The 14,906-nt window shown below is 31.9% G+C and overlaps 2 protein-coding genes across 2 annotated transcripts; both read right to left on the minus strand.

The window, feature by feature from the left end:
* On the minus strand, window positions 3,037-4,508 carry LOC104702900 (heterodimeric geranylgeranyl pyrophosphate synthase large subunit 2-like). Its single transcript, XM_010418822.2, has one exon. The coding sequence runs from the start codon at window positions 4,350-4,352 to the stop codon at window positions 3,204-3,206; it is 1,149 nt and encodes a 382-aa protein (XP_010417124.1). The 5' UTR covers window positions 4,353-4,508; the 3' UTR covers window positions 3,037-3,203.
* LOC104702901 (tetraspanin-8) lies at window positions 9,692-11,421 on the minus strand. Its single transcript, XM_010418823.2, has 2 exons — window positions 10,701-11,421; window positions 9,692-10,195 (listed from the first exon to the last, which is right to left on the minus strand). The coding sequence occupies exons 1-2, from the start codon at window positions 11,205-11,207 to the stop codon at window positions 9,881-9,883; spliced, it is 822 nt and encodes a 273-aa protein (XP_010417125.1). The 5' UTR covers window positions 11,208-11,421; the 3' UTR covers window positions 9,692-9,880.

The following is a 14,906-nucleotide window of genomic DNA, read 5'->3' on the forward strand; positions in this document are numbered from 1 at the left end:
ATTTAGGCCGTATTTTATGTGATGCATATTATTTACATTTTCCAATGATCTAAAAAAAAGATTAGAAATTACAAAAAAAAACAATACCAAAAATTCCGGATACATAACATTTGTGAACTTATGTGGAAAAAAGAGTTATGGTTTTCAACGAACGAGAAACGTATAGTACTATAGAACAACAGTACCAAAAATCTCTCGCACATACAACACATCACATTTGCGAAATGCAGTGGAAAAAAGAATCATAGTTTCGATGGTTGAGAAAAATAAAGTATAGAATGACCAGCAACAGCAAGTGGATCAAATAGATAAGCATTCACCTGTTCTCAATATGAAACAAATTCGCATGTAGACAAATATAATGGTAATCCATAAAAACTTTGAGTAAGTGTTTTAGTTTTTTTCAATAAAAATTCTTTTAGTTTTTCGAGTGAACCAAACGAATATCTTTTTAGGATCTAAAACTAATCCGTTGAAAAATTTCATATAAATCAGATAATCATTTGTGTTAACAAAATAATATTTTTCTTTTAGCTTCCACCATATTATTACTTTTTGCTATTAAACTTACATTATCTAGTGCATATAATTTATTGCATACAAGACAAAAGAATGATACGTTAACGTGTTTATTTGAAAGCAAACGTAAATTAAAATGATGGCTATTTTGTAGTTTATACTTTTCGCATATGTTCCTCAAGCTTTAAGAAGTCTCCCGAGACTTTGGGAGCTATAATTAACAATTTGGTAAAACTATTATAGTACTGTATTAGCAAGTTGTACACTGACACGTTCATAGTATTACAGCCACTAGTTACAAACTTATTGGAAGGTGACAAGCAATGTCCACATATTTGCCACATAGTTTGGCAGAAAAATTCTAAATTCTAAATTTATTACATAAATGGTTAATCGACTTACTTAGGTCTAAGATGTAATTAATTATGATTACACAATTATATCAACTTTGACTTGGGGCTAATGGTGATGCCAGCAAGTGGCAGTTGCCACTTATATTATTAGACCCAATCAATGCTACTTAATGATAGAAATCCATCTTTTAAATTATGCAAGAGGTAATCTAGTTTATGGGTTAACTGACTTAAACATCTACATGAAAGTATTTTAAAAATATGTTGAACCCATCAGAATTTAGAAAATAGACCATTTGGTTATATGTTAAATCTAGATGAAGTTTTAGAGGTCAAGATATGATTTATAAACATTTATGAAGATATGATTCATGAACTTTTTGAAAACGAAGAAACTAACCTACACATTTTACTATGTTCTCTCGGTGCCACCTTTCAGAATGAAATATAACAAGTGGACTACTACTTCAGAATATCGTCACCATCTGCTTGGACGTGTCACGTGTGTGAATAGAGTATATCGCGACAAATCGAGTGCGTTCGTCCGTTTTAGTTGATATTTTAGTACAATTTATTTTATTGTCTTGTAGTAAATGTTCAAATTTTATAAGCCTATATGGGTTAGATTTATTCGACTAGAATATTTATATGGGTAACTTAAATACACAAAGAAGAAAACTCGTATATGGGTTTAGAGCAATTTAATCCATGGTGTTTCTTTTGTCATAATTAAAAAAAAACACAAAACCAAACTGCAAATTTTTTTTTTTTAAACTTTGGTTTAACGTTTTTTTATTAAGTTATTTTCATTAACCATGTTTACAACTTACAAGATAGCGTCAGAAAAGCATATTCTTATGAGATGATAGACAAATATAAATGTATAATGAAAGGGAATATTCTTTGGACTCAAGCATCAACACCGTAAAGAGTAATCGATCTGTATTTCTGTTTTTTTAATAAGTCGAGTTCAGTGCATTTGTTTTAATAGTGATTCACATTACAATGCATAACAAACGATATGAAATAAAAGGACATCATCGGAAGGTTCGCATTGCTTGTACCATCACCTTTAGACACGGGAAGTACTCCAAAACGGATGGATACAATTAACCATATAATTGTACCTGACACCACTAATTGATTTCTATTTTATCAACAACGAAGAAAAAGAAACGGGAACATGTTTTAGACATTAGGTCACATACAAAGACAAGAAATGGATTCTCGATCGTTAAAATCTAATGTACGAAGATTTCATGTCGAACTTGATTTTTTTTTTAATTAGTTTGGTTGTGAAAGCGATGGCTAGGCCAATGGGTGGGTGGCAAAAAATTTAGCTTTTATGATTACGGTTTATGTAAAAAGCATGAATACAATGGTGATGATAACGATTGGGGTATTCTACAATCTAGACCATTGTCATTTTCTTGTTATCATTCATGCGAAGACTCTCCAATATAGAGTGACGCCATCTTAGAGAGAAAGCTTTATGATCATTTTAATTGGTTAGAGAATTATAACAACATACATTTCTCAAGTTCGGATACAGTGTACCCAAAAGATATGGTAAAAAAAATTACGAACAAGCTAAGTTCTTTGAAATATGTGTGGCGCCGCTAGCACTACTACAACATGTTATGTCATATATATGTTCTCAGATCCTTTATATTTAGATCCAAGGTTTATGTACCAAGCTATGATTTCTGAATATCATAAAACTAAGCTTATTCCAACACATGTAATTAATTTTTGTGAGTGGTCAATTTCCTGCTTACCGGCTCAAACTCAGATCTAAGAATAACTTTATACGTATTATGTGCTGTGTTTGCGCTCTGAGGTGCATGCATGCTCAGAAAAAGTGACAACTATCTTAAAAGGTACATGCACATTGTGAGACCAACTTCCGCTGCCTCTCTAAGATCCTAAAAGGGTGTCCGCAGCAAAACAAGTTTGAAGGATTGCAAAAGCAAAACCATCATGCGGCGGAAGTGCTTACCGGTTCGGGAGAAAAAAAAGAGCAAGACGTCCCCAAGCACCACAAATTAAACATCCTCTTTATCAGTTTGTCTCCCAGTTAAGTGTTTTATTTTGATATATGTTTGACGTACACTTAATTTTTACTAAAGAAATTGTATGAGTTTATTATAGGTACGTAGCTCATATTGTAGTTTTGTTTGAGTTTCTTTACATGCATGTTATAAAATTATGTACATTTTTAAATATATCTTTTAATAAACATAATAAAATGTGGTTACACTTAAAAATAAGGGAACACACTACTTTAGCATGTATACATAAACCCAATAAACACACAAATAAAACAAATAATCACTTATTTCTGTTAGCAATAAAAGTAGTAAGAGACACTAAAGGAGCCACCTTTTCCGAACTAAACCCTTGAAGATGTTGCCGTGCATCTCTCGTCAATCTCTTAACAAATTCTCTCGATTTCTCCAACCCCATTAACTTTGGATACGTTAGCTTTCCGAGGAGCTGATCTTTTCCGGCAGTTTTTCCCAATTCCTCCGACGACTTCGTCTCGTCCAAAATATCATCCACCACTTGAAACAACAACCCAATGCACCGTGCAAACCTCCTCACTCTCTCAATCTGCTCATCAGATCCACCACCAATAATGGCTCCAAGAACCGCGGCAGTTTCCAACAAAACCGCGGTTTTATGGACATGGATAAACTCCAAATGCTCTAATCCGGCTTCGCTTAAGTCCACACCTTCACTGCTTATATCCATCGCTTGTCCCGCAACTAACCCTTTCGTGCCAATAGACCTAGCCAATTCTCTCACCGCCCATACCATTCTCTCCGGTGATATCTCTGCCGTTGTCATGTGCTCGAAGGCAAGAGACAAGAGAGCCCCACCGGAGAGAATAGCTACTCCTTCACCATATACTTTATGCGTCGTGGGCTTCCCACGGCGTAGATCATCATTGTCCATACAAGGTAAATCGTCTTTGATAAGAGACATCGTGTGGATCATCTCAACCGCACAAGCGGCTGGCATTGCTGCATTCTCTTTGCCACCTACCAGCTCACAAGAAGCGAGACAAAGTATTGGCCTAACGCGTTTTCCAGCCGCAAGAATCGCATAACGCATGGCCTCGTGGATCTTGACTGGCTCGCCGACTGGAATGGCTTCCTCTAGAGCTTTGTTAACTGATTCGGCTTTGCTCATCATGTACGGATCAAATTCAAACGTCAAGTCGTCATCTGAATCGATATCTTCATCTTCTTCGTCTTTGGGAGAATCAAGAAACTCGGCTACTTCTTTTTGTGATAAAAACGCAGCCCTGGCCCGAGTTTCCAAAGAAGGCTGGAGGAGACGGGCTAGCCTCGGTTTAAGATTCGTGAAGAAGAAGTTTATGGAGAGAATGAGAAGTGAGAGATAGAGAAAAAGAATTTGAGGTTCCATTTCACCAAATAAAATCAAAAAACTTCTTTCTCGAGTTATTTGTCCCATTAGTCTAATTTATAGGGAGATTTATGTATATGTCAACCGGACTTGAGAGTGATGTTGATATCTTCCCGTAACGCTTTAGTTGTTGCCGATTAGAGAAGGAAGACGTCTCATCTTCATGTCCTCAATTACGTAAAAGAAAGCAGAACCCAAAAAACATGGACCTCGTGAGAGACTACTTCATCTTCTCTGCACGTTTCCTTTATATTATTTCAAGCACTAATCTTCATTAACACGCATTATTTACTTGAACTTCATACAACTTCACGTCCTCTTTATTTTTAATTTTATAAAAATGGATTTGATTCTTTAGTGTCCACCTTAGGAGTCCCCCCAGTTCAAGCATTACGATATTCTCTTACAAACGTGTCTGTTATGTCTTGTGTGATCATTCACCATTAGCAAGACCATGATAAAGTTTGGCGAATAAATCCATAAAACTAATATTACCCTATTTATAAAAAACTATTCGATGAACTTTTGAAGTAGTTTACACAGTTTGGTTTTATTATGCCGCGGTAAAGTTCCTTTCTAATATAAATATTATTAGTAGAAATATAAAAAAGGTTTCTAAAATTTAGTTAAAATTATATATATATATATATATATATATATGTTTAGACATTAGTAGTTTAATTTTACTATTCGAATCATATATATATGCATACATTGACAAATACATAGGGTATCTAAGGGTTGGGCTAGCTTGTGCCTTTCGAACATACAGTATTCACTTTTGAAAGTGCATTAACCAAAACCAAAACGCAAGAAGAAATTATATGTTTGGTCTTCTATAAAGCATACCCGATATAAAGAAAAAAAATGTTCAAATGTCTAAATCTTTTTGTGACATTAATTTTCAAATATGAAAACATAAATAAATACTACAAACAGTTCTTTAAAAATTTAAAACCATAGAAGAAGACAAGGATACCAATGGATATAGTTTCAAACCAAATTTCATTAGAAATATTTTATAGTATAAGATCCCTGTTATTAGACTACTTAATCATTATGTTTTGCATATATTTTGCATTGGGTTATATAAATCCTAAAACCCCTAAAAAAAGAATAAACTTTAAAGAAAAAATCAAATTAATCACCTTACCTGAAGAGCAGTAAGATGTTCTTGGTAGAAATTATTGACAGGAACATCAACACACTTAGCTTCAAGCTTATAACAAACTTTGCTCTCAACAAGACAACTCCTAATCTTATGCCCTGGGTGGTAATTTTTTGTCTCAGGCTGTGTCCCATTAATTATTAGTGTGACTGTTAGGCAGTAGTATTGGCACGACTCCTTCTGGACACCTTGTGGTGCTGAGACAAGCTTCCCATGTCTAGCTTCTTCCTTTTAGAGTTTCCATCACTCTAGGCATCTCAGATGGTGTTTCCTGTATTATTTTTCATTAAAAACAAAAGAGATTGTTAACACTGAAATTTAAGAGATAAAATGGCTAATAATGGTATAAAAACATAAAATAGACAATTAAAACAATTTTGTCCAAAAAGAAAAGAAAAAAAAAACAGACAAATTAAACAACAAAACAAGTTACCTGTAGTTTGTAATATTTTACAAGAGGATGGTCAAATGCTTGCTGTCTGTTTTTGTCGATGCATTCGACAATTAATATCACCATCGGAAGTGTATTTAAGAGGCTTTCGTTTTTTATCAACATGACGAAATTATATAAGGATATCCTTGTTATTAGACTACTTAATCATAGATGATTGTCTATTATGTTTTGCATATAGTTTGCGTTGGGTTATATAAATCCTAATATTCTTATATCGTAATCAATACGATAAAAGAAAAATGTGTTGCTTTCCTTGTGTGACACATTAGCTTCAACATTGAAGTTGGTATTGACACCTCAATTAAAATCAATAGCCAATAAAAACATTTCAATTAATTCAACTAAGATTTCTAAACCAATAAAAAACTGTGTGTCATTAGGCCCAAAACCCGCAGGCTGGCCCGGTTCGGCCCGGTTTTGAAAACACCAAGCTCGGACTTAAATATATGTCTAGAAAAATCGGGCTTTTTGGACTCATCCCGTTCGGGCTTTAGAGTTTTTAGGGCTTAACCGATCGGGCTCGGACAGGCCCGAAAACCCTTATACAAATATAATTATACTTTTTTTGTTAACATTTTTGTTTGATTGCAATATTTTTTTAATGATTTATTGTAAATAAAGTTTAAAACTCTAATTTTAGTTTTCATATTTACTTAATAACCTTACTTTATATTTATAAAAATTTATCTGTGATACTTTATATAAATTATATATATTTTTTATTTGGTTTTAAATTTTTAATTTTAGATTAAGTTGGGTTTAGTGAATATAGATAAGTTATTTAAATTTTGATTGATTTGTTTTATATTACACCTTTAAACATTTCTTTTTAATACATGTTATAAACTAACTTATAAGTTTGAATTTTTGATCCGTATGATAAGCTCGGAAAAGCCCAAAAAGGCTTGTAGCCCTGTTAGAGCCGGGTCGGGCTTTGAAATATAGGCTTGAAAATATTTTGGGCCGGGCCGAGAAGGGCTCAAATATATGCGGATTTTACGGGATTTTGGGCCGGACCGGGCCGAGCCAGCCCGATTGACACCTCTATGTGCCACATCACGTTGTCTTTCACTTCATAAACTTTTTCCAACATAATAAAAAAACACGACGACTCTAATCGTTTGTTCTTCTCCTTCACACTATAAGACTGCTTTTGAATTCAGTTAGAGAGAATAAACAAAAAAATCGTCACAAAGTTTTGCCTTCAATGAAACAAACATAAAGAGAAGAAAACGCACGACTCGTGCGGCATGAGACATGGAAGAAGCATAAGTCATTGTTAAAGAGGCAAAACAATCTTACCAAATTCACCTTTGATTAATTCGAACAAGAGTTTCATCAAAATCTACATATTCTGAAATCATATTCTCCGGTTATCGAGAACTCTTTGGAAGAAGAGGCGAAGTTAAAAATTAGGATAGGGAAGAAATTTGAAAAGATAGAATAGATAGAGAGAGAAAAGGAGAAAGGAGAGAGAGAAACGCATTGTGATGTGAAGAACAAGGAAGAAGAGAAGAGAGACATAGATATATCAATTCCTCTGGTAAGTCTTTCACTAACCACACAATTGTCATCTGATATACAAAAAATTAAAAAATTCACAAAAGAGCAACTTGGGCATGACAAAGTTCATTAATTTCTTTTAGAATCGCAGGTCCAATCTAGGTAAAGATGTCATTTTTATTCAAGCTTTTAGGATTGCTTCAAGAAGAAATTGACTCACCTGTTCTTTGTTGACTTAGGTCTTAAATGAAGATGATATTGAACAGATTGCTGCTTTGGATAAGAACATTTTTTTTAAGGTTTAGTATAATACATGTTACTTACTACTACTTCTAGAACTCTCTATGTGAAAATTATCATTTTTAGTTCTCTTTCCATTTTAGTAAATTTCAAAAGCTTCATCTTTGGTTTGTGTCAGATTTACGAGACAAAAGATTGAAGTGACTAAACCTAAAATACTCTAAGAGATCCATCAAGAACATTTAAAATGTAGACATGAAAGAGTAATATATCTTACTGTTCTAGAAGATTTGTGAGTGAGAAACAAATCAAGAACTAATGGTTTGTAATTCCTAAACTTATTTAGTAATAAAATTTAAAATCTGTTCAGAAACTAAATTTAAGAAAGAAAAAAAACACAAATATCATATGATGATGTAAATAATAATAATAAAAAATACTATTGAAATTTTCAAAAACTTATGAATTAATTCTAAATAACATATATTAAATTATGAATCGAGAAAAACAAAACAAAAATATGACAAAAATAATATAAAAAAATTAATCCCGGAGCGTAGCGTAGCGCGGATACCAATCTAGTATTTATAAATACATTTGACTTCATCGTATGTGTTATAAGAAAACACCGTGATTAAGTTGTGCATGTGGTTAAACTTATAATACATTAATACCCAAAACGTCAACCTGACTAAAAGATCTAGCAGACCCTTCTTAATTAAAGTAGTACAAATTATGAAATTCTAGAAAGCCTTTAAAATCATTCCTAAGTTATAAAAAAAATAAAGATGAAATCACAAACCACGCAGGTCTCTGCAACTATTGCTTCTTCCTGTAAGTTTTCATCTCCGAGATTGCTTATAAATGCTTATGGAGAAGATGAAGAAGACAATCTTTACTTTTATAGTTGATCTTCGATGAATAAGGTCAAAGCAAGAAGGAGAAGACAAAGTGGAAGCTGTTAGAAACGTTTCTAAAGATGACACTTTGTCTCTTCTTTCACAATTCTCTTCTTTCACAATTTAACTTCACTATAAAGAAAACATACCTTATTGTAACACCCTGACCACCACTTTTAGTAGGCCACACATCTTCTTTTTGTTCGTGAACCTATCCTTATTCGACGGCCGACAAGTTATGTCCAAGAAGCTCGAAAAACTTGTTTACCAACTCCATAAATCACCATGTGATTTTTCTTCATATTTTGTTATCATCCACATGGTATCAAAAATCACTTTGAAATTGTTCCAGCTCAAGCACACTTAACGCTAGAATTCTCATGACATGGTTAAACGAAAAAATAAGTGAACTTTGATGACATAATGTTCAAATCAATTATATTAGACTTCTCTATATATATCATTAATTATATTTCGTAAATTCGGGGTGTTACACTCAAATTCTTGATAAGAGATAACCAAGATGTAGTGTAAAATTTGTCCATATATATGTGAAATATATAGTCTGATAAGAATTTGTGGTTCTGGGGATCCCGAAGATGTTTGAGGAGATGCATATGCCAAAGGAGAGAATGATGTTCAAGATTCGTGATCCAAAAGGGAACAAGTCATGGAAGGTTATAAGGTCACTGGTACACAATCAAGATATTCATTGCTGGATGGATTTGTTTGGTCAAAGAGTTAGGTTTAGTGGTCGGAGATGTTTGCACATCCAAGCTCATCAAATCAACCAAAGTAGAAAAAGGGACTTGGTGATTATGCTGTTGAGGTGATCACAGATGATGATGCTGTATGTGAGGAGTGAGGTGATCTTCAGTTTGATCAATCTCTGAGACTCTAGCTAAATGCGTCAGGAAACCAATCTTCATTATGTATGGTGTGTTATTACAATATTGTTTCTCTGAGATTTTTGTGTTAGTGCATTGTTTTTTCTCTCCTGCTTGGAGTTTACAATTCTATCAAGTCCGATAGAGATCACATCATCAATCACCAAATATTGAAGCCACTAGAGCCACATGATATGTATAACGAAACAATTAATAAACTAATGAAAAGCACATGATAAATCAATAGTATCAAGGTTTAGCCAAAAAGACAGAACACACTAATAAATAAATATCATAAGTGAGCTGTACAAGCAATATGGTCATAAAACACCAAAGATAAAATCAAACATAAAAAGCAAACTCCAGAGTAATGTATAAAAGGATCAACGAATCTCTCTGTCCTAAAAAAACCCAATAAACTATGTTCAAGGCTTATATCCATAGGTACGGGTATAACTGTCATCCCTCTTGTTGTTCCTGAAAGCACAGCAACCAACAGAGTAGACAATGATGAGGAAGACAAGGAAGATGATGTTGACGATCGCTACTTTCTTCCATGCGCTCTTGACGTTGTCGAGTAGACCCGCTTTGCAAGATTGACAATCGAAGCAAAGCCTGTCTTTTGCGTTGTCCCAGGTTTGGCAGTCTGGATGAGCAAGTGTTCCCGTTGTGTTCTTGTTCCAGGTTGTGGGGTTTACGTACTCGAATCCACATGCATCTGAGGGTTTGCAGCAACCAGACTGTAACACAAAAGAAAGATTTGTTAGTTAAGTTATAGCCGCCTTCAGATATAGAAACATTCAAAAAAGATTCATCTTCAGAAACTATCTAACAAACTAATAACATACAAAAGTGCTAAGAACAGAGCATAACTAAGTTACAAATTAAAGCTTGCATCTTAAGTAAGAATCAAACACTTGGAGATCACTAAAAAAAAGTCAATCCTTTTCAAACATTTGATCAAAATTTTAGCAATTCAACTAAAATCTTATAGAGACTAACCCATCAATTTTAATCAAAATTAGGAACTAAGGCATATATGTCTATGGGTTCAGATTCTCAATCAAAACAAAAAAAAACTGAAACTTTGAATCAAAAAGAAAAATCAAAAGTTCAAGAATCACAAAAAGAGAACTTTAAGGATCAAAAAGCTTAATCACTTTCTAACTTTTTGATCACAAATCACTAAAAACCCTAAAAATAGGAATAAATTTAGAAAGACAAAAGTCAAATCAAACACTTTACCTGAAGAGCAGTAAGATGTTCTTGGTAGAAACTATTGACAGGAACATCAATAAACTTAGCTTCAAGCTTAGAACAAACTTTGCTCTCAACAAGACAACTCCTAATCTTATTCCAGTTTTTACCATTATTAACACGATTCTGCAACCAATCAGAGTAATCGCCAAGTCTATACTCTTTATAACCTTTCCCAGCAATAGCTTCACCTGCGCCTTTGTTTGTAACAACAAAGGCGAAAACTGTTATACAGAACACAAGGAGAATCAAGAGGAACATGACAAAGAGATAAACCCAAAGAAGCCATGTGACTCTGCAACATGAACCGATCAAACCAGCTATGGCTACAACCATGAGAAAAACTCCAAGAGCAATCACGGGTTTGTCTAGGAATCTTTCACACTCTGTTGACCCTTTTTGGCTTAGCCAGATTCCTCCAGCTAAGATTGGGATCGAGAGGAGAAAGACTAGGAAGTTGAGTATACCAACAAGGTTGTTGCTACAACGAACCATGGTTGATTGATTTGATTGATACTTTGAGGGAAGCTTAAGATAAGAAGATGGAAACAGAGAAAAAGATTGAGAATTTGAGGAACCCAGAGACGTGTTTAGGTGAGTTGGGAGAAATAAGTTTATATATAGAGATGATTGAAACGCGTGGAAGTGAGGAAATTTGCAGAGAAGTTTCGTTTGTTTTGTGTCCTTCCTTTATTTGGCTTCTTGTCTTAAGGAAGAGTAGTTGGAGACTTGAAGACTTTGGTTTGGTTGCATTGGAAGAAGGACTCTTTAATTTCCACGCGCTTTATAGCGAGTGCTCGAGATTTTTTCTGGATAATGCTTTAATTGGAATAGTTAGTAGTATTTTATTTTCTTTTTTATACTATATAATATTTTTCTCCATATTTGATCTTATCTTATTTATGAATAATGACTTTTTTTTATTATATATAGCTGTCAAAAAAAAAAAAAGAATTATGAATATAAGTTTATTGCTAACTATATATAAATTTATCGACCAACATATGTTTTTTACAATACAAAATTTATGATATAAAATTATATAGACATATATAAGTTTTATTTATAATATATGATATCACTAATTGGAATTTTTTTGAAAATTTTAAAATATAATCAGTTTTTGTTCGTTCTATATTGTCTAAAACCCCTATGTCAAATCAAACCTAAAAGAAAAGTATTAAGGTATTGAAAGATCAAGTAGCTTTCACTTTTATATGATTATCTTATTTCTACTATGTTAAATTAAGAGTGCTATTTTTCCTTTTGTTTTTTACTTGCTTGAGAGAGTTGGGAAGGTTTTAAAAGTTCAATTTGTTAATTGTTTACCCGTATGTTTTGGTCAACGTTTTACTCGTATTTTTGTTACGCCACTGGAAAAAATAGCAATTTGTNAGATGTAAACAGTGAAAAAAGATTGAGAATTTGAGGAACACAGAAACGTGTATATCGAGTGGGTTTAGGTTGGTTGAGAGAAATAAGTTTATATAGAGAAGATTGAAACGCGTAGAGAGAGGCGTCTCTTACAGAGAAGTTTCTTAAGTTTTGCTTTAGTTTGGTTCTCATTTGTCTTAAGGAAAAGTAGTTGGAGACTTGAAGACTTGGTTGTATTGGAAGAAGGACTCTTTAGTTTCCCACGCGCTTTTTTATGGCGAGTGGTCGAGATTATTTTGGATAATGACTTAAATTGTAAATAGTTATTATTTTATTTTCTTTTTATACTATATTGTTTTCTACATATTTGATCTTATCTTATTTATGAATTATGACTAAATATTAAATAAAGAGTTTTAAATATATATCTGTCAAACAAAAATAAATTTTATTTCGTAAACGGTTTAGAAATCTAAACCATACTTTTGAATATAATAACTAAATAACTATTATATAACAAAGTTAATAATTTTTTAACAAAACATATTTTTATTTTAATACATAATTTATGACATACAATTAAATAGTCTTATATATATAATATATGATGACAAATTGTATTTTTATCATTTTTTTAAATATGTATAATAATTTGTTTTTCGTTCTATATATTATCTGAAAACCATATGTCAAACCTAAAAGAAAAGTATTAAGGTTTTGAAAGATCAAGTAGCTTTCGCTTTCAGATGATTATCTTATTTCTACTATGTCAAATAAATTTGAGTATTATTTTCTTCTTGTTTTTTACTTGCGTGAGAAAGATGGAAAGGTTTTAAAAGTCCAATTTGATAATTGTTTACTCCCATTTTTTGGTCAACGTTTTACTCGTATTTTATTTAATTAATAAATGTATGCCATTGGAAAAAATTGCAATTTGTTTTTAAGCTTTTGGAGGCTGCATTGCTACCTAACCTACTAATGGAAATTAGATAATGAGAAATAGTAATTCAAATTACATGAACTCTTGTTTTAAAACATATTCAAATTAGATTTGTTTGAACCCGCATGATAGATGTTGTTTACCAAAACAAATTTAAAAACTAGGCCAATACCGGCACTTAAATAAACCAAATTTTCTAGTAATTGTAAAAATTATTTATAGTATTTATGATTGGTAGTTTACTATATTATTATTATTATTTTACTTTTTCAAAAAAGTAAATGTAAACTTTTTAGTTCTAGGATTTGTAATTTATTTTATTATATATATTTTCAAATAATAGGTGTTATCCTTTTACGTTTAAGGATTTGTAATTTATTATATAATTTTCTTTATACGTATCAAAATCCAATCACAAACATGATATGCATCAATCACGTTAACTTTGAAAACCAAATTTTATACAAGATGAGATAATTGAAATTCAATTTGATCATATTCATTAATATCTAAACCAAATAAATTAATAAAATAATTAATGGCCCCCTACATTTAGTAGTAGCTAAAATCTTTCTTACTAAAAAAAAACCTAAAAAAAAAAAAATCTTTCTTACTCTAATCTGCTATCAAAATAAATTGTAATTTTAGTTAGATTTAAATTACTTGATTTTAAATTAGGTAGAAAACAATAATGTCAATAGTATATATAAGTGTTGGAAATACATAAATACTAATGCTTAGTATTAGTTTTGACAAATCTCATTAAAGTCATTATGACATGTGGGTATCAAATTCACATAAGACATCTAAAATATGCGGAAATCGGAAATTTGGTCTTAAAGGATTTCAGAACTGAGTTTTTTATCTTTCAATCAACCAGAGTATTTTTAATTAGAAATGTATTGGTAAGATACAACTAATCTTTCTAAATTTTTTTTTTTGATTTTTCAATAACACAAAAATTCCAAATGCTAAATTTGATTACAAAATTTATGAATTTATTTACATAACATTAATTGTAGCATAAATGTTAAATATTGTTAGTAGGATGTTTAGCCGTGACCTCAATATTAAAATCCTAAGACATGAGTGTGATAATAATCAGTGTTCTAGGTATGGATGCGAGGAGGAGACAATAAATCATGTCTTGTTTACGTGCTCTTGACCACTTCAAATAAATATATACACTTTTGAGGATTCTCTTGGCATAAGGAATTTTTTTGGGTATCATCAATTTATTTGAACTGCTTAGATGTCTTGGGAGACAACCATGCAAGAGTTATGAAATCAGACCTGAAAGATATGAGTTTTAAATTTCTTGGATTCTTTGGTTTAATTTGAAAAGCTCATATTTTTGAAATTTTTTATGTCTTACATATGATCACTCGTTAAATATTTAATAGGCTGGATGGTTATGATCACCCGATGTCTTAGTGAAGGTGTGTGTGCGCAAAGATTACTTGATTCTCCTCGTCAGCTTGAGTATCAGCGGACCTCGGTGCGGTTTCATAATTCACGGTTCGTTCCAAATTGGTTAAGATGAAGTCTTTTCCTTTAGAGTGGCACGTTGTATGCTCCTAATTTATATGAATATATGAGGCTCAAGAATCTTTTTCTTTCATCTTATTTTTTCATTTATTTATTCTATTAAATTTGTAGCTCTGGTTTGGATTTACATCTATTTTATTGATTTATTCAATCTTGTTGAACAATAATACTGTAAAAATGAGATGCTTAGTCTTTAATTTGGGCGTTCCTTCTTTTAGTAATAGTCACTTAAGTATATAATATTTTCTTTGTAATAAAAGGTACTAAAACTAAACATAGCTTCTATATATATATATATATATATATATATATATATATATATATATATATAT

The sequence above is a fragment of the Camelina sativa genome, chromosome 7 (genome assembly GCF_000633955.1).
Source record: "Camelina sativa cultivar DH55 chromosome 7, Cs, whole genome shotgun sequence".
NCBI lineage: Eukaryota > Viridiplantae > Streptophyta > Magnoliopsida > Brassicales > Brassicaceae > Camelina > Camelina sativa.

Coding starts and splice junctions, on each gene's coding strand:
- LOC104702900 (XM_010418822.2), bottom strand. CDS start 4,352: ATGGGACAAATAACTCGAGAAAGAAGTTTTTTGATTTTATTTGGTGAA.
- LOC104702901 (XM_010418823.2), bottom strand. CDS start 11,207: ATGGTTCGTTGTAGCAACAACCTTGTTGGTATACTCAACTTCCTAGTC. Junction 10,196..10,700: donor AACATCTTACTGCTCTTCAG/GTAAAGTGTTTG, acceptor TTTGTGTTACAG/TCTGGTTGCTGCAAACCCTC.